This window comes from Cyprinus carpio, chromosome B9 (genome assembly GCF_018340385.1).
Source record: "Cyprinus carpio isolate SPL01 chromosome B9, ASM1834038v1, whole genome shotgun sequence".
NCBI classification, from domain to species: domain Eukaryota; kingdom Metazoa; phylum Chordata; class Actinopteri; order Cypriniformes; family Cyprinidae; genus Cyprinus; species Cyprinus carpio.
The window spans coordinates 19,095,086-19,115,819 of NC_056605.1; the positions used below are offsets into that span (position 1 = coordinate 19,095,086).

Consider the following 20,734-nt stretch of genomic DNA (forward strand, 5'->3'; position numbering starts at 1 on the left):
CTCTAGTAGCTGTAACCAAGGATGCCCTTGCGATATTACCCCAAATATAAAACTCTACTTTCAACCTCACCCCTCCTAAATAAAAAAAAAAACATTGATTCAATTTGTAAAATAAATATACTGTATTACTTCTAAGTGTCCTTTTTATTTGTCTTTGCTTATTTAAAAAAATATATCAGTGTGTCTGCTTGTAAAATACATTAATGCCCCCATCTTACATCATAAGAGCAAAGAGTGTCTATATTTTATTGCCCATCTCAATAGTTCTGCATTATATGTTAATGCAATACTATGTGTATAAGAGACACAAAAATAAGGATGTGCCCATTTATTGTTATACATTACAGTTTTAATATTACAGTTTAAATTATGACAAGTGTGTGTTGTGTGTCTGTTCCGTTTTGTGTTGGAGCGACTACTAAAACTCAAGAAAATGTTCTGTCTGTACAAAAACACCTCATTATTCATGCAACTCTCAAACACAAGCATATCCTTTTGTCAAATGCTTGTAAGTGCTTTAAATTTAAACAAGCTTCACTGATTCATTTTAGTCCAATTTTCCCACTTCTATGTGATTTTTATTTTTTAATACTGCATGCTATAAAACTTCTTTCTTTTTTTTATAAAAAAACTTTCTCTCACACTGCCTCTTTCTGACACGGTGCTTGCGCTTTCTGGTTTTCAATCTGTTTTTGATTATTTTTGTCCTCCAGGTGTGGTTCTCTCTTCATGAGGATGAGTAATGACAGAGACGTTATAAGAAGAGTGCTCTGAGTAATGAAACCACAACTGTGAGAGAGAAGGATCAGCAGCACATCTGGGGCATTCCTGTCACTTCCATGAACACAAACACTGTTTGTGCAAGATCAATGGCAAATCATGCATTAAATCATGCAGACTGATTGGTAAATTATTACTTTTCTTGATCAGACTTATTTTATCTGTGCACATAATGGATGAAAATGTCCCTTAAACTTAATAAAGCAGCAACCTGAGCCAAATAACCACAAGGCTAGGGGTCATTATTGGGGGTGTTTTTTAATGTGTCTAAAACTGTCAAATTTATCTAGTTCTAGTTTCTAGTTCATTCTAGATGTTTAAGATGTTATGTTTGTGTACATGTTTCAGAAGAATGTAAATGGCTGTATTTTCAAGTCAAGCTGATCTACCTCAAACACATCCAGTGCAAACACATCATTTTTTGGACAACAACAAATCAAGATGGCTAGAAGGTGTAGGAAATCAGCCATTTTGAGATTCTTATTCTTCTAATGTTTCTTTATTGCTGTGTCAGATGTCAGGAATAGTTGTAGAAAGTCTCACACAGCCACAAACAAATGCCATAATGCACTGATGTTCCTTTTTTGACACAAGTGAATGAAAAATCAGTTCACAGACAGAGAGAGTGCATGTCTCTAAGCATCAGTGTAAATTGTATCAAGGCTTTCGTGATGCATTTATATCCTTAAAGAAGTTAGGCTCTGTTTGCATTCTTTCTTTTCAGTGAAATGTATGAAGCAATGTGGAGGGAGATGGACAGCAACAGATCTGGGAGTCCGCAGTGCATAACACAAGGTTATCTCTCTAACCCAGCACACATTCAGACACATCTGGAAATTCTGTGGATATCATTTCTTGCCTAATCCTTTTCTGTGGGTAAGTAACAGGTTGCATTCCATTCTTCCTTCGTCTTCAGAGATAGCCTCTATAGGCCTATATCTTGTATATTTCAAAAGATGTATGCGTTTGCTTTGTTAAAATCATCACTGATGTTAGGTGAGGTCTTCCTTACGATAGATAGATAGATAGATAGATAGATAGATAGATAGATAGATAGATAGATAGATAGATAGATAGATAGATAGATAGATAGATAGATAGATAGATAGATAGATGTTTTTTGTTCGCTTTCCCAGAGGAATTCATGCTTCAGTTTCTCGGTGACTCTTTTTCCCTCCTCCCCGTTTGCTTACGCAGGAGTGTATCTACGAGCATTGCCGTTTATCGCCGTCACAGTGCTCTGACGCGATGTTTGGGTGACAACGCCGAGCCTCCGGTAAATCAGCCTCCGCCCATCGCGTGCTTCCACAGAAACCCCGAGCGTGCCTCTGATGCGTGACCCGTTGACGCTCGTTCTCCCGCGGTGCGCGCTGCTGCGCTTCTGTACCTGCCAAAATGGACAACTGAACAATCGACCTCAACATGCCTACCATTTATGGAACTAAGGGAAAACTTGCAAGTGTTTGTTTCATGCTTCAGCACGCATCCCAGGTTAGTGTCATACAAACCTAATGCGTTTAATTCCATTGTTTTTCAGGGAGAGACCAAAACATGATGATAACGACCATTTTTGTTTGGTGTTATTCAGTTTACTCTTCATAGCCAGTTGTTTTTTTTTTTTTTTTTCTTGTTAGGCTGTTTATGATGATCTTAGGCTGTTCTACCGAACATTTAGGGGTGCAGTCTCGTGCAACCCTTTATTTTTATTTATTTATTTATTTACCAAACTTCGACAAACGTCAACTTCTTTAAACATCTTTAAACTTATTTAACAAAACAAACATTTTTGTGATATATGTGATGTGCACGTATATAGGCAAGTGGTAAATAGTGGCTGTGTTTATGTTTTGTGAATGTTTCGTCCGATGTCGATGCTCACGATGTCGCGTACTGTTGCCATGGTTACCTCCTCATCGCCAGTCTTTTTAACATTAGGTACAAATAACTTCCATTCTAACTTTTGTCTCCGAAATGTTTGCAAATGCAGATTATTTCTTTGTATGTGAGTAATAATGGGGGGTGGGAATCTGTAGGCTATTAGGAGAATCATGCGTTGTCATATCTCTATAGTCTACACTGACAGAACTTCTGAGATGTGATGCTTTATGGTTTTGTCAGTTGAACTGTTTTCCGGTGTAAATACATTTGAGCGCAGCTTGGTGTTTTCGGTTTTGCTGTGTGGCGCGCGCAGCTTTGATTAGGTGGTACGAAACATTCAAATTCAAATTTTTAAAAAGCGACTTCCTCTTCTGTAACTCCGGAGAGCTTCTTCGCTCTATCAAGGCAATCATCACCTGCCTCTCCTGCTGTTACTTTATGTTTATCTCTGCGCTGTAGTATCTCGGTTTGGACTTCTCCACAGAGACCCGATGGCATCTAGGGGATTTTGCGCGCTGTCTGACTAGGTTCGCTTGTACTAATATTTACTGACGCATGTTTGAGTAGGCCTATAATAGTAATTTAAAAAGAAACAATCTTGGGAGAAGACGAGTTGAAGATCAGCTGAGAGCGCAAAGAGGACCAGTGCTAAGTGAGTAAGGTTAAATACACCTAGTTTAGCTTCTGAACTTTGGGAATTTCTCTCTCTCTCTCTCTCTCTCTCTCTCTCTCTCTCACACACACACACACACACACTCATTCACTGCTGCACTCATGCAAACACACTGGTTCACAGATGACTCATTCTCAGTCATTCTGAGGGTAATAAAACAGGTGCTCTGAAGAAGGCTCATTAAAAAAAAAAGTAAGGGATCATCAAAAAAAAAAAAAAAAACAATTCCTCAAGCTGTGTGTGAGTCAGCCCATACACTGAGAGCTTTTGAGGACACTTATTTCAGTGCATGTGTGCAGACAACCACTATGGCATCCAAATCACCCGCAGATATGTGCAGGTGTCCGCTGTATTCAGCTGCGGTGCATTCCTAAGGTTTGATTACAAATATGGAGCTCAGTTTATAGTAAGTGGTGTTATATTGATTATTACTGATTGGAAATAACCTGACTGTTCAGATATTTACCAGGGTTGCACTGCGCATTATTTTCGTACAGATATCTGTGACATCTTTCTATACATATATACAGTAAAAAGGCCTTCAGTTGAATTCTTTAATCCAAACTGTACTGGAATGTCATAATATGTGCACTACACAAAATAATAATTAATTTTTACACATCTTTCTGGAATGCCTAATTGTAACTGGTCAATCTCATAATTTTATAGTAAGTGTGTAATTACAGAATAAAACACTTTTGGTAACACTTTATTTTACAGTGTCTTTGTTACACGTACACACTCAGAAAGAAAGGTACAAACGCTGTCACTGGGGCAGTACCTTTTGAAAAAAAACACCCTAATGTACAGTATTTGTACCTTAAGGGTCCATTTTGGTACCTAAAGGGTACCATACCAGTGAGAGCTTTTGTACCTTTTTTCTGAGAAAGGTACAAAATTGTATAACAGTAAATTTAGCATAATTACATGAAACTAACCCTAAATCAAACCCGTATCCTAACCCTATTTAATTCATAGAGTGTACACTGTAACAAGGACACCTTGTAACAAGGTACAGTTGTAACAAGTATAACAATAATTTTAAATCAGTATTTCATGTAAGTATGATAATGCACATTCAGCCCGTCATTACTACAAAATAAACCCCACCATGCTGGATAAAACCCTTCAGGCACACCAGCTCATTGTACATTATGCTGTACTTGTTTCTATTTGATTTGAGCTACAGGTTTTTCCTCCAACACATCAGTTCTACTGCAAATGCCGGTTTGACTCCCATTCAAAATACATCCTTAAATGTTAATGGATTATTCAAATAAAATAATCCCAGCAGCTCTGATCCAGACTGGGGACAAATTGTCTTTAGAGTCATGCTTTATGCATAACTGCACTTAAGTATTGGTTAAAAGCACCATAGTGTCTCTTCTTTGCAAAAAAAACTACAAGACACATTCACACTGACACTGTAAATTAGCATTGGAAGATCGTATGATAATCTCTACAAAAAAGGGTTGGAGGCTCTATAGCTGAGTTTATTTTAGCTGAATTGTGTGTTTATAAAAGATATTATTCAGTTTAACCCTTCTGGTTGGGATATAAATGAGTCTGCAGTATGATCATTTACTGAATGAAATGGGGGAGGATTATTCTATAGATGAATTACTAACATATCTAGGTACGAGTAATCCAAGTGCTATCTAAATGAACAATAATTCATGTGTGATGTCTGCTGCATGACAACAGACCCACTTACCCAAAAAATACAGATATGAAAGGCAGCGGTACTGATTTTTGGAGGGAAATACTTATGCAGATTCAAATCTTTGGTTCCAGTCAGTGGTTTCCAGATATCTGTTTGAGATGTAAAATGCATTTCTGTATGTTAAGGTGAAGAAATCAAAGAAATCATTTTTTGTTTAGTAGTTTTCCGTTGAAATCATTTTAAAATGTAAAGGAAAATTAATGCATCTTTTTTTATTAAGGTCTTGTTTCATGATCACTTATTAGATCAAACAGTTTGTGTGTTCAAACACATGACCCTTTGCCCCAGTTTTGCATGGGCTGAATGTTTTAGTAAATGTAAATGCAGTCTTCGATATCACAGTTTTGATAAGCAGAAGTTGTGTACATGTGCATTGTTCTGTACAATATGTGTGGGATCATTGCAGTACAGTACAATACAGCACTAGGTTTCTCATTTTATCATATTATGGTCTGTTACCATCACCAGTCTGAATTCTGTGTAGGTGAACAAGCACATGCATAGATGTGTAAGTCATCCCAGGCCTGGTGTTGTGGTCATAGGTATTTTTAGAAAGAGCACAACAGGTGTCTCTGCAAGCATTAGTGTGTGAGTCTGTCTGTGCCTTTTCAAAATGGTGTTTTAGTTGTGCTGTTTCAGTTGTAGAAATGCCAAAACAACAGTCTGCTATGATTAAATATTCCTCAACAGAAAATTGCCAATAACATAGGAGTTCTTGACATAAAGTGAATAATACTTGGGTGGTTAAAATGTCTTAATGTGGTAGCACACGAGTCATCTCAGCTCCACGTGAAATAGAACAGCTTTTATTAGACTTATGTGGCTTACATTAGGCTTATTAGGGTGTGCATGATTTTAATCTTTTAATCAAATTAAGTTTAATCTTTGATTTTTTTATATGTTTATGTGTGGTATTTTAAATTTGAAAAAATCAAGGTGGAAAAGAGAGTGAGTTGTTTTTAATGTGCTTTAGATTGGCTCTGGCCATTTCCAAGCATCTAAAGAGTGAGAGGGACATGCATAGAGAGACAGACAAGCATTTGCAGGTTCACCTGGGAAGCCTTGTTGTTGGTGAAGAGAGATGAGTCCTTAGTGACTAAAGGCAGCGAGAGAGATAATGAAGCAGGTGGACAAAAGGGAAGGGGGAAGAGTTATGCTCTGGAGGGGAGGAGTGTGTTTTCGAAATATTGCTAGAGGCTAGAAAGAACGAGTGATGTGTATAATGTATGTTTACAATATGATACTGTTCTGCAGTTCGACTTTAGAAGTCTGTGTTGAAGACATGGTGGAGTTTAAAAATGAAAGGCTGCTGTTGTTATCACTTACAAATCCAATACAGTTTATGTGTGTAGAGTGTTAAGGCATCTTTAATTTTTGCACTAATTTGTAAAGATAAAGAGGAGACCTAGGATTGATAACAAGTTTACCTAAAGTGGAAATGTCTGTTGCTGTCATATGTATAAATGTAATGTAAATTAGACATTCTTTTTCTTTTCCAAGTTTAAAGGAATAGTTCACCCAAAAATGAAATGATCTTTCATAATTTATTCACCATGAAGTTGTTCCAAACCTGTAGGAGTTTATTTCTTCTGTTGAATACTGTATGCACACACAGTTACAAAGGTGTGGTCACATGTACTGTTGTGTGGCAAATTTTCGTGAGCAAAATCCAGTTATTTCAATTGAAATCTACACCATCAGGAATTCCTCATGAGGCCAATTTTGCAGCAGGTTCGCACAGATTCACCACAGATTCACCACTTCTGTGTGAGCTGTGGTTCATGCAACACTACACTATTTTGCCAGAAAAATTACACCAAAGTTCGCTAATGTGACTGTTATTAGGTTGAGTTCCCCAAAAAGTGTAAGAAATATAAAAATATTGAGCATCTTCACCATCCTGATACATGAAACATCAGCTCATCCATTGACCATCTCTATGTATGACCAAAGTCAGAACATGGAAGTGTAAACAGTATTTTATTATTATTATTCTTTTATTATTTATTTAGCCAAAATTGCAGTTGACTTGGCAGCATACAGAATCATGCAAAACAATCCTTTGTACCATTGCATACATTTTTAGTTAGAAAATCAGCCATGTATAATTTATTCTGTATACCATGTATAAATTACTGTGTGCACCTTTTTTTAAAACCGTTCAGACTTCTGAATGTTTTACACTTACTGTAGATAAATTATCTTCAGTCCATGAGCATTTAATTTTAGTCAAACACTGCACATCTGTTTTCCTATAACCGCTATCAGAGTAGATAGCTCATGACCTTTTCACAGACTGCTTCCTGCTCTGTACCACACGTGCATGCTCTAACAAAAACAGCTCCAGGCACAGATTACACAATAAACGTTTTACTGAGGAAATATTTAATCACACATATTATCAGAAATGCCAGAAACTTTCTCAAGCCCACAAATACTGTTAGTTATTTATCAAAAGGTCATGAATTCTTGCCGGTGTATGTTTGGTCATTAAGTGTATTAACAGTCATTCTTTAGTAACACAGAATCTACAGTAAATGAAGCATTACTTCTGCAAAACCTGCTAATATTATGAGCACCATGAAGAAAGTTTTTTTTTGTTTGTTTGTTTGTTTGTTTGTTTGTTTGATTGATTCTTAAAAGCAATGCAAGTACTGAAGAGCATCAGCTAAATGGAAAACAACATCTGTGACTGATTCAAAGTTTTTATGTTTTATTATTGATTCTAATTGTTTTTAATTTATGTATTTTTAATTTGATAATTTAATATATTCTTGGGGGGGGTGGGGGATAAGATCTATCATACTATTACAGACGGTGTGATAGGGGCATTTCAATTTTCAAAAATGAAAATTTTGTAATTTACTCACCCTCATGTAATTCCAAACCTGTATAAACTTTCTCATGTGGAACACTGATAACCAAACAGTTTTGGTGATCATTGACTTCCATTGTATGAAAAAAAAGTACTGAGGCATTTCTCAAAATATTTTCTTTTTGTTCAGAAGAAATAATGATATGTTTTTCATAATGTTTTTTAATGACATGAGGCTGAGTAAATGATGACAGAATATTACTTTTTGGTTAAGTTAAGAATTTAACTTAAGAATTTAAGTTAAGAATTCTTAAAAATTGCACATAGAAGAAGCTTGTAATGTTTTGATGCTTCAAAACAAAACACAACCAACCCAACCAGTGCAAATCCCCCGATGTAATAGTCTCTAATGCCCCCAAAAAAACTGTCAGTAGATATACATTTCAGAAGACCATTAAAGATGCACATTACATCTGAGGACATCTCTGTCAGTTGCATGTGATAATGACTTTAAAAGTTCACTTTCCAAACCTGTAAGTCATTTTTACTTTTAGCCTCTGTCCTTTCATCTCTCTGTAGGACATGACCCAGTCCTGGCCTTACCAGCAGTCCCCAGGGGAAAGGGGCACTCAGCATTTCCTGTACTCACACTCGAAGGTACGCATAGGGTTTATTACAGACTGCAGGCAAGTGTGATGAATTCACCAATATAATACACCAACTCTGCTCTGTCTCTGTTTACCACTTTCTTTCTACTCCTCTCTCTCCCTGCTGGGTATTATGCTTGCCTTGTTTATTTGCACACACTCATAAATCTGTGTTGTTTTAGTCACTACAGAAATTATGCAAATCAGGTTGCAATGCCCCAAGCACATTGCAGGCCAGTTCTAGGGATTGTACAGTATCTTTCTACCATATGATCAAGAGTTGATTTTTTAATGCCGAAAATATGATTTAATTTAATGACTGGATTTCAGAGGCTTACGGTACAAGGTTAAGTTCTAGGATACAGTGTGACAGTGTTTAGTACAGTTTAGTGAATTTACCCCTCTGTTTGTTTGTGTTGATTTGACTGATTTGATTTATTCTGTTTATCTGTTTTAGGATGCAAAGCAGCCCAATTCACGACACAGACATGGTAAACATGCTGCACTGATGTATGATTTATATGATGATTTATATGAGTGTTAGTTGATGTAGAACCAGGAGAAATGTACACTACCTTTCAAAAGTTTGGAGCGGGTAACATTTTTAAATGTTTTGCTCACTATGGCTTCATTTATTTGATCCAAAATACAGTAAAAACAGAAATATCATGAAATATTATTACAATTTAAAACAACTGTTTTTAATACATTTTAAAAAGTCTATTTCTGAAATGGCAAAGCTGCATTTTCAGCAGCCATTGCTCCAGTTTTCAGTGTTCCTCATAAAGCATTCTAACATCCTGTTAAAAACAGTTGTGCTGCATAATATTTTTTGTGGCAATTAAACAGTTAGGACTCTTTGACAAATAGAAAGTTCAAAAGAACAGATATTATTTGAAATAGACATCTTTTGTAACATAAATGTCTTAAAATCAATTTTGATCAATTTAATGTGTCCTTTCTGAATGAAAATATTAATGTCATTAAAAAAAGTCTTACTGACTCTAAACTTTAGAACAGTGGTGTAAAATTAAACTTTCAATGTTGATCAGTATTTGTTAAATATAGTTTAATACCAAACCGATATGGTATAGATATATTTTGCATGCCTGATGTGTGTAATAGGCTTGCTCTTCATTACCTGCTTTGTTTACGTTGATATATTGCTACATAGTTCACATCTGTATATGTATACACAGCTGTGCTAATATAGCAGTGTTTTTACATTCTGCTCCATAATGCTGATGTATTTCTCTCCCTGTGGCTCTCTTAGTGAGGGATGGTGTCTCTGCGAGGATGCCCTCACGTCCACTCGTGGCCCCTCATAAATCGTAAGTGGTGTGCACAGCACCCAATCCGTCCACAGTAACCAAGCACCAGGTTGTGGCTGAACTTCTTCTGCCTTTTGACTTTATTACTCCATAAACAACTGACTTTAGAGAATTCAGCGTTGAACGTCTGTGCATATTGGTGTGTATAATTAAATTGGGCTTCCTGGAATTTAACTGCTTTAGACCAACTGCTATTTAAAACCAGCTTCACATGGAGGGTTAGGCCAGTGTTATATCTCCACCGTACCAACTTCACTGACCTCATAAACTTCACTGAGCTAGTATCTAATTGCAGAGCAGGTTAACACAGTAAGGTAGAGCCCAGAAGCACACTACCATCACATAACATCACTGTTCAACATTAGAGTGCTGTGTTTATGACTTTTTTCTTTGAAGCTTGTAATGTGATACAATCTCATATTGTTAGACTGTTTGAGGCAAACTCACATTTAATACACACATACACACAGATTTGTTGCAGATTGGCAGAACGAATAAGTCTCTTTGTCAAGTGAGTGTGACATTCTCTTATGTTTGACTCTCTCTTTGCCCTCCCAGCATGCTCGCTGATGACCTGAAGCTCAGCAGTGACGAAGATGACAAGGACGAGGTAGGGTGCCTGTTAAGACTGTTGAAGGAATGGGCGGAAAAAGTAGATATCAATAACTCTTGCACTGCTTGTGCCAACTGTTAGCTTTGAGCACAGTCTCATTTGTTCATTCATCACAAAATGCATTTACACACAGTCACCTGGCTGCTGTGGCATTTGTGTTTGCATTGCTCTCTCATTGCAGCACTGTATAAACATGAACATTGCCATTATTTTCTTTGGAAAACTCAGTGAGCCAGAGTATACTAATACTAAAATACTTTTTTGTTTATCTTAGCATACTGCAATTTATTATAATGAAATATTCTTAATTATTTAATGTTCAATACTCTTCAAAAGTTTGGGGTTTTAGGAATTTGATAAGAAGTCTCTTAAGCTCACCATTTGCTGAAAAATATTACACTTAAAAAAAAAACTTTTTAGCAATTTTAATATATTTTAAAATGTACTTTATTCCTGTTATGGCAAAGCTGAATTTTCAGCATCATTATTCCAGTTTTCAGTGTCACATGATCCTTCAGAAATTATTCTTATATGCTGATTTGGTGCTCAAGAAATATTTTTATTATTTTAAGTGTCAGAAACAGTTGTACTGCTTAAGATTTTTGTGGAAACCATGATAAATTTTTTTCAGGATCTTAAAGTATAAAGTTTAAAAGAAAAGTATTTATTTGAAATCAAAATCTTTTGTAACATTGTGTGACATTTGCTGAAACATTCTTGCTTCTTTAAAATTATCTTACTGACCCCAAACTTTTGAACGGTAGTGTCATATTATTATGAGTCAATAACTATTAATCATCAAATACTCTGTAAACACTATAATCATTAAAAGAGGTGATATTTAATTTAACCAAGCTGAGGGGCTGCTAAAAAAAACATCTCACTTTCAGATAATTTCATGTGGGTGAGATATTTACTTTATAATTAGTCTGTCTAATTTGACCACTTGAACTGATTCAGGCTAATTTGTGGTGCTACATGAGCGAACTACAGTATTTAGCTGCTCCTTCTTCACATTCACTTCAGTAGGAGTTCTATCAAAAACAAATTATGATCTCTTGTTATAAATTTTTTTTTAGAGGCGCTGCCTTCTTGCCTCCTTGTGAAAAAAACGCCACTGCTCCATATCTGTGCTGCTTAACTTGACATGGTTTGCTGAAATTGAGAAGCTCGATATTTGACTCTAATTTTAACCTACAACACCAGCTCCTTGTGCATGCGTGTATCTCATCACAGGACCCCAGGTTTATGAATCATAACAGTCTGAGTCATAAAATACACCAGACTCATGACCTTTCTGCCATTACTGCAGGACTATGGCTTTTGCTTTCGTCAAGATGCAAGTAATGACCATGAAGTAGAAGATTTTACGCTAAAAAAGCTCTCATTTATTAAAATCTTTTTTTTTTATTCTTATTTGTTAAACAGGGAAGTGAGCAAATAACTTCCTGGGCTAATAATGACCGGTAAGTGTGTGCTTGTGTTGTTTTGTCTGCTTTATGTTTGTAACTGTACCAGGTCTCATGATTGTCCAGTGTTTGTCTCTGTATGTGTCAGTGTATGTATTACATATTGAAGAGGTCAGAAAATGTGGAATGTGACAGCTGGATGATAGACCAACCTCTGTTTCTTTTGGCCTTTCAACATGTTCAACCCCCAAACACACACACACACAAACACCACTCGTAGTGTTTAGTCTGCATACTTTTTGGGATTTAGGAATTTCTTTGAACTTGATAGTCGAGATTGTTGTACATGTAAATGCATCTGAGTGTGTGGCCTAAGAAGTGCCTGTGAACTTCTCAATCCCTCTCCATTGTTTGCATGTATTGACTGACAGCTTGTCAGGCCAGCAGCAGCACCACACACACACACATGTCGGAAGAGTGAGACATTCTAGCTCAGGGTCTTCAGGATCAGACCCCTCCAGCGAGTGGGAAAGCGATCGCAGCCAGCGATCATGCAGCCCGAGCCCAGGGACACACAACCGGTGCAGGACACCGACCCAGCAGCGGACCCTAAACTGCAGCACAGAGGTATGTTGTAGCATTTTTTGCCATGCAATCTCATTGCCTCTCTCTCTGTTTCCCAGTAGTTGTTTATAGCGGATGAGGTAAAATTGGATGGTGGGGGGTGGAGAGAGGAATGTGGAGGGGTGGCCACTGAGACTTTAGAATTTGGGTGTCATGTCAACATGTGGAGCCCCAGATGACTAACTAGATAGGAAGTAGTACATGTCAACATTGATTTCGTCACAAAAAGCAGAACCTAAAGGGATTGGTTACCCAAAACAATAAGTATTATGTCATCATTTACTCGCCCTCATGTAGTTTCAAACCTGTATGAATTTACCAAACAACGTTAGACCTCACTAACTTTGAATGTATGGACAGTGAACTCAGACATCTTTCAAAATATCTTCTTTTGTGTTCCACAGAAGAAAGAAAGTCATACAGGTTTTGAACAATGTGAGTAAATGATAATATAACATTCTGTCATCAAAGAATCCTGAGCTGATAACAGCTACATTTAAAGGATTTTATGCTCTAGCAAGTCTTAATTTTTTCAAGAGAAGGAGGGATTAAAAGCTTTAGTAGCATAGTATAGGGCTACACCACCATGAATGAAGGTGTCTGTGTGACACAGCTGGCTCTATTACTGAACATGCCATCTATTTGGAAGCTGTGGAGAAGGGAGGAGGGAACACCATGTGTTTTTCATCTACGTGTAGTCATGTAGTGTCTCTGAGGAGGTCGGCTTGGAAACGCCACACGGTTCCAGGTAGAGGGGGGTTTGTGGGGAGGAGCAGTGGGAAAAGGGCACAAGAGATGTAGTGTCTTTGCTTGAAAGAGAGAGAGAGAGGAAGGGGGAATGTTTGAGTGGAGGAGTAAAAGTTTAAATTAGCTCTGGTCAGCTACTGGAGGAAAGCTCAGTCTGCCCTGCAGCTCAAGTGTGCTATCAAGTGAGTATTTGCTTTGATTTTGTGGCGTTAATTAAAATGTTTTGTAAAGTCAAAAGTGAGTATAGCTTATTTTATTACTCTATAAAATGTGATTATGTTGTCATACAGTATTTATTTTCAATGCCGCTTATTTATTTCTGGTTTGTAATAGTTTGGAGTAACTGAACTGAAGAGGCGTTGTAATGGTGAAAGCAGTGTGAAATTGAAAGAAAGTGTTTGTTAGGGTTTAAGGAATCTCCACAGTTTTCTGGCCTCTCTCTCTCTCTCTCTCTCTCTCTCTCTCTCTCGGTTACCCTCTCCCCACCATTTTTCTCTTTTCCTCTCTCCCACTGACATACTGGCCTGTTTACATAAATACTCAAATTTCCTATTCATTTATTCTAATAATTTCTTATTGCCATTTTCTTGTAATTTTTCCGACCATACTTTCTATCACATTGTTAAGTAAATACATTGTCATGGAGTCAGATATTGGTTTATGCAATCTTCTGCTCACATACAGTGGTTACTTTACATCAGTAGGGTAAAGGATTGAGACGTTTAATAGGTAGAAGTTCTATCTAATATTCCTACGATTAGCCTATAAATGGCATGACTGTGCATCTCCACTACGATTTTAAATGTGATGTTCACTTTGTTAAACTGTCAGCTACACATTTCTTTGTTAAAGAGGTTCTGGAATGTATTTACGTTTATACTGTTGTCATCTTCAGTGGTCAAGAGTTTATAGTTAATAGCAGGCTCACTGATAATCATAATCTTGTCAAGTATGTTTTGTAATACAGATCACTCTGGATTTATATTGTCACGTTCATTTATCAAATTCATATTTAGAGTAATATTATTTTACCAGTTTAACCATTGTTACATTCTCTGTCTTGAACTCATGTCCTTTCTCTGTTCAGACGGAGAGTCCACCATCCACACAGTGGCAGCTGGACAGGTGGCTTGAGAAAGTCCCTAAAAACCATCAGTCATCTGACCACGACCCAGGTGGAGGACAGCGACGGACTGCGAAATCTGACTGTGGCCGAGGACCATCACCTGGAAGATACTGGAGCAGAGACTCTGAATCCAGACAGGATTACAGTCCATGTGAAAGTCCGGTCCCAAGTCCAAAATTTGACTACAGCCCCAGAAACAGTCCTCGTCCCAGCCCAGAATACAGTCCATGCCCCAGTCCAGGAATTAGCCTCGGGCCGAGCCCAGTGCCAAGTGTGTGCCCAAGTCCAGGAGACAGCTTCCAAGGGAGTCGAAGTCCCAGCCCTTTACACCCTCCCAGAAGCCCCAGTCCAAGCCTCTCATTCACCCCAGTACCTAGCCAAGGTACATATCCTCAGGTCCAGCCACCTCAACAAGACAGTCCCAGGCATATTGCACGGTCAACCGTTGCCTCTAATCCAGCACATCGGCCCAAAGTAAGGCCATGGGTGCCTCCGGACCACAGTGCCGACCAGAGAAAGGAGTTTAGACCCAAAGACTCTAGATCCAGAGACTCTCGATCCAAAGACTCCAGACCTGGTCCTCCCCAACAACCCCATCATTCCAAGCACAGCTCAACAGAAAAGTCACACAAAGATCTCACACACAAGCTTGAAACCAAAAACTCTGAATCCACAAGCAAGCAAAGGTTTAACTCACCTTCAAACCCCGTTTCAAAGCATTTGTCAAAGCAAAGACCAAGCGTTAGCCCAAAACCACAAGCTAGTCACTCATCTACAACTGACCATAGTATTGAACATAATCACAGAAGCAATGAAACTACAGGAGTGTCAATCCACAGTTCACACTCCAAATCAGGCCATTCTTCTCATTTTAATACTCTAAAGAGTTCCGACCGTGGTCCCTCGTCAAAGTACAGGGATTCGTCCCAAAGCGAAGTCAACAGTCGATCTAGTCACAGCTCGAAGACTAAATCTTTCCCAGATACAAAGCAGTCCAGATCTAAACAGACTTCCCAAAAGAGTTCCAGCCCAAAGCCCAAGACCAAACTAGGGGATGCACCAGTGTCCCGAAACGGGCATTCCCAAAAGGACCCAAAGTCAAGAGAGAGAGAGCGAGAGGTGGACAGCCGAGGTAATGCACAGGGAGCAACCCTGGTGCAGACCGGCAAGGAGCAGAGACAAAGAAGACTGGCGGAGGAGCAAGTGATAAGGCGTCGCTGGGTTCTGAGTTCTGAGGAAGAGGAAGACAAGGAAGATAGAAGAACAGAGGAAGGGGAAAGAGAGAGGAAACGGAGGAGGAGGAGGGAGCAGGATGTTGAATGGAAGGCAGTGCAGCCCAAGCAAAGACCTCACACAAACAGCCAGCATCACGCTCAAAAGGAATTCAATGGACACAACCTTGAGGAGCAGAGGAGGAAGAAGAGACGGTGGAGCAATGAGGACATTTCCTCAGGTCCTCATGTGAATGACACTAACCCTTCTCCTCCACTTTCTCCACCTTTGCCTACTCCTGTCAACAAGCCCACTCGCCCATCATCTTCCTCGTCCTCATCCTCCTCTTCATCCTCATCATCTTCCTCTGATTCAGACTCTGAGTCTAGTCCACCCCGGAATGTTGCCAAAGTCCCTGCAGATTCAACATCAAACCAAAAAACTGTGTCAAAAAGGAGGCTTGAAAAACAGGGTTCAGGCACTGGTGCTCACCCCCATGGATCGAGCTTAAGCACACCTGAGACACAAGGTCGGGGCAGACACAAACTCTACACATTGGTGCCTTTTGGCCGAACTGAAAAGTCCCCCACTGTTCCACATCGAGGCTTGAAAAAACTTGTTGTGAGGATAGACCTCACGCTTCTGGGTAGAGTCCCTAGTGCAGATGAGATTACCGAGAGACAGTCCTCGTCTTCAGCTTTGTCAACGGGAAAGGCAAAAGAAAAGACATCGATGAAACACTTGGACCAGCTGCCCGGAGATGGCAGAAGTAAAAGAAAAGTGAGGAAAAAAAAGCATCTTTATATTTAATTAATGCATACAAATCTGCAATTCTTTAACGTTCTTTTGAATATGAGATGTGTTTTTGCATACATGTATGTTTTTTGTGTTTTACTTTATCAGGCTGAAAATGGAGATGCTCAAAGAGAGAATAAGAGAAATCACTCTCGTGCAGATAAACCACCGGTGTCAGTCCACAATGAGTCTGAGGAAACCCTCAACAAGCAAAATGGGTATATTTAGACCTAATCACTTAATTTTTCTGTAATGAGGAACTTTTTTTCTTTTATGCATCAGTGCTTTCTCTTTGCAGAGACAGTTTTGGTAATATTAAATAAGCTGTTATATTGCTTTGAAATTATTTTTTTCCAGCGTTATTTTGTTGATTCAGAAATTCAGAATATATTTGCTATTGCAAGTTCATATGACAAGGGGATGTCCATGAGTAATTACCACTGTAAACATATTGTTGTTCTGCAGTGCTGCTTTAGTACATTGAAAGATATCATGGGAAGCCCCTATGACAAAACGCAAACATGAAAAAGGTCAATTCATTGTTGTTCTTCTTGTCCAATGGGACACGATGGCATAATGTTTACTGTCTGGCTCATGCTCACTGGATGATGTCCTTTTTATTGCTGTGTATGCAGATGTCAGGATGATTACTTTTATTCCAAGAGGCCTGTATCCCCATTGTCTCCTCCATCCGGCATACTGGAGCTCTCAAAACCCTCAGTAAAAGCTCAGCCTGCAGAGAAGTACCACACACCTCCAGAAAAAGACAAAGATTCAACAGCACAGAAAACACAGGTTCTTAAAATTATGCTTCTTTCTTTCTTTCTTTCTTTCTTTCTTTCTTTCTGTGTCTTGTCTTTAAGGAGCCATATAGCAAATCAAGAACATTATATGGGCAATATATTGGAATAGGATTCTCTGCTGGACTACAAGGACTGTAGCAATTGTTCTAATGTAATATATATTAATGAAACAGGACCATTGTCTCAACAGGTTCAGAAGATGCAGCCCAAGGTAGAGGTGGAGTGTGTCGGGGTGTCAGGACACCTCCAGTCTCTCTCTGGATCGCTGGTTCCTCCCTCAAACCTTCCGCTTCACTACAGAGGAACTGTACCTATCAGTGATGTGTGAGTTAATGGCTGTTAATGCCTCTGTTTCATTTAACAATGCTGCGGCATTTAATGTCAAATACATTCCCATATTTCTCACCTAATCTTTCCGTACTTGCCTTCATGTTAGCTCTCATCATACTGAGTACTACATGCATGAGGCTAAGAGGTTGAAACATCGAGCAGACGTTATGGTAAGACAGCATTGTGAACATACACATTATTGAATATTACCACTAGACAAGACTATTACAGAGGTTAGAGGTTTGCAACCGTGGAGTCACGACCCCACATGCACTCTCAGGAAAAAAAGGTACAAAAGTTGTCACTGGGGGAGTACCTTCTACAAAAGGTACAAACATTTACCATTTAGGTACAAATGTGTGCCTTAAAAAAAAAAAGTGGCAGCTTTTGTCTTTTTTTTTTCCTAGAGTGTGGAGTTGCCTGAGATGAATCTTTTTTATGCTGTAAAATTAACTTTTGTTTAAAAAGGTGCTTTTTCAATTGCTATATGACAGAGAGTGGAATCCCAAGTATTATAGTCACAGACCAAAACAAGGATGAAAATTTCTGGTCTATGTCCACTGTAACTAATTCATCAACTGCTTTATTTTACGCTTTTGTCTCTCTATCCCTGTTTGCAGGTGGATAAGCTAGGAAAAGCTGTGAATTATGTGGATGCCGCTTTGTCCTTCATGGAGTGCGGTAAAGCCATGGAAGAGGGACCACTGGAGTCCAAGTCCCCCTACACCATGTATGCTGAAACTGTGGAGCTCATAAGGTGTTTAAGAGTTTTATTTTCTCTTTCACCCTCTCTGTTGCTCTTTTTTTTCAGCATTTTGCATAGGCCAGATATTACATGACTGGGTAGCTCCTTGTGACAGGCTTCATACTGACAGTATTTTTCCTACAGCAGATGTGGGCTTTGACATTTGCATGTTTGCTGAAGACAGGCAAATGCAATGTCAATAGATTTGATGTTTCCAAAATGACTGATATTGATAGATCCCAAAACAGAAGTGGCCAGAAAAGGCCCTATGTTTGTTAGACATTCTGTATTGATTTGACATGTTCCATGTGTTGGATAGATACGCTATGAAACTTAAGAGTCACGCCGGCCCTGGAGCCAGCCAGGAAGACAAACAGCTAGCTGTACTATGGTAAATACAACACTGCAAAGATCTTCAGCTGTCTGTATTATCGTTTTGATTTTCTTGATTATGTCAAAGTCTGTTGACAAAACACAAATTTTGTATCTGGGTTTCAGTTTCCGCTGTCTTGCTCTTCTTTACTGGCAAATGTTCAGACTTAAAAAGGAAAACGCTCTAAAATACTCCAAAGTATTGCTGGACTACTTCAAGGTAGGCAGTTATCAATTATTATACATCAATATGTAAAAAAATACCTGGCAATATAGTTTATTCAGTGATTTACTCATTCTTGTAACTGTTTGACTAGAGCTCTCCAAAAGGACCTCACAAACCCCCTTCTTGGAACAATGCTGGAAAGTAAGAGTTAATCGTAGTTAGGCCTTACACAGCCACTGTGAGAGCTTTATGTTGTGTTTGGGTGTCAGTACATATGTGTTTGTGCTTTTACAGGGGAACTGTAGCTCCTGCCTCTATTTGCTCTGTCAATATAATGGGATCTCACACAGGCAGCTCACAGAGCAGTGTCATCAGCATTCCCCATCGCATCCACCAGATGGCAGCAAATCACCTCAACATTACCAACAGTGTCCTGTACAGTTATGAGTACTGGGAGGTGGCTGATACCCTGGCCAAAGAAAACAAAGGTGAGTTTAGATTCAGTTTTATCACATTGGGGTCATTTTAATAACTTAGAAAAAAAATATTTGCTATTTTTTATTTTATATATAAAGTTTTTAACGTTAAATTTTATTTTAATATTTACTGTTATTTATTTATTTTTTTGTTTTTCACAAAAAATATCCTTTCTGATAGTGTGTATTTATTTATTTACTGATGATAAATGACAATTCACTGATAATTCAACTAATGGCAATTTGTTTATTTTCTCTCACTCCCACACCAGAATTTTTCAACTATCTGAACACACTGACTGGGCCCTTGACTCTACATAGCAGCATGGCCCATATCGTCCAGTACACCAGGCAAGGGCTACAGTGGATCCGGATCAGCGCTAATCTATCATAATACTGTGTACAGACATTCTCAAACTTCACAAATCACTTGAGGAAACAATGTTCTGAATTAGCAAAACATTTTACAGTTACCTGCACTCTGTGACCAAGGAGTCTGGGTTTTGGGTCAAGACTGTTTTTAAGCCCGGACAGTAATGAAGAAAATTATCTGCCATAGTTTCATGACAAGTCACGTGGCATCATGCCATTATAAGGTATTAAGGAGCGGACATACTTCATGTTACTGAGCATTAAATGTCAGAAATAATCATGTTTTCTTTAATGCAGTTAAGCAGGTCAGATCTTTGTCATTCAATTCTTAGCACTTCTTAAAAAATGCTTACTGAAAGTTTTGAAAAGGAACCATTGTCAGCTAATTCATCAAATGCTGCTCTTCCAAAATGTGCCAAGAAATTAATTTTAAAAAGGTTTTATTTTCTGTATGAATTAAATTGCCCTTAAAAACCTCTTTACCAGATTAAAGTGATGTTTTTATGACGGGGTGTTGCATTATCTAACTTCCATCAAAACCTTTTTTTTTACATCTTATGTTAAAAACGGTGCATGCACAAAGTCTCTTTAAGATCTGTGGATGTGATTCATGTTTTTCTTTGTGCAATAAGTCTGAGATTTTTTTTCATTATGTGTCATGTAGATGTTTTGGTGCTGTTTTTCAATAGACAGCATAATGTCATGTCAGTCTATGCAAGACTTCTTATGGCATTGTGAAGTTGTTGTAAAGTTTCAACTGTAAAAAAAAAAAAAATCAGGACTTTTGTAAATTAAAGTGTTTTTACAGGAGATGGTAGTGGTGTTGTTCATATAATTAATTGATGATGATGATGATGATGATGAAGCACAGCAATTCATATTTCAGACCTTAGCAGAAGATCTCTAATGAAAAACAAGATTATATTTTGAAACAACATGCAATCCAGCAATAACCTACAAATGAAAATAGACTTAACACATTCTAGTCTCTGAGATTTTATGGATACCATTTTATCAAAACCTAAGGAAATAAAAGCAGGAATATCCCTGCATAGTCAAATGTTTACTGTATGTAAAAATATAAAATACATAAAAGT

General features: G+C 38.1%; 1 protein-coding gene across 2 annotated transcripts; it reads left to right on the forward strand.

The window, feature by feature from the left end:
* The first annotated feature begins 1,524 nt into the window (after window positions 1-1,524).
* On the forward strand, window positions 1,525-20,447 carry LOC109096354 (AF4/FMR2 family member 3-like). Of its 2 annotated transcripts, XM_042731341.1 has the most exons (19): window positions 1,525-1,656; window positions 1,978-2,271; window positions 8,449-8,526; window positions 8,974-9,007; window positions 9,790-9,847; window positions 10,406-10,457; window positions 11,889-11,926; window positions 12,301-12,496; window positions 14,328-16,358; window positions 16,482-16,591; window positions 17,009-17,168; window positions 17,367-17,500; window positions 17,613-17,676; window positions 18,127-18,263; window positions 18,571-18,642; window positions 18,750-18,843; window positions 18,941-18,990; window positions 19,084-19,277; window positions 19,538-20,447. In XM_042731341.1, exons 2-19 carry the CDS (start codon window positions 2,203-2,205, stop codon window positions 19,657-19,659), a joined length of 3,693 nt encoding a protein of 1,230 aa, XP_042587275.1. In that variant the 5' UTR covers window positions 1,525-1,656; window positions 1,978-2,202; the 3' UTR covers window positions 19,660-20,447. The 2 variants fall into 2 exon arrangements, with proteins under 2 accessions (XP_042587275.1, XP_042587276.1); XM_042731342.1 differs by lacking the exons at window positions 1,525-1,656; window positions 1,978-2,271 and adding an exon at window positions 2,937-3,310.
* The last annotated feature ends 287 nt before the right edge of the window (window positions 20,448-20,734 follow it).

Coding starts and splice junctions, on each gene's coding strand:
- LOC109096354 (XM_042731341.1), top strand. CDS start 2,203: ATGCCTACCATTTATGGAACTAAGGGAAAACTTGCAAGTGTTTGTTTC. Junction 17,501..17,612: donor ACTGTACCTATCAGTGATGT/GTGAGTTAATGG, acceptor CCTTCATGTTAG/CTCTCATCATACTGAGTACT. Junction 17,677..18,126: donor AACATCGAGCAGACGTTATG/GTAAGACAGCAT, acceptor CCCTGTTTGCAG/GTGGATAAGCTAGGAAAAGC.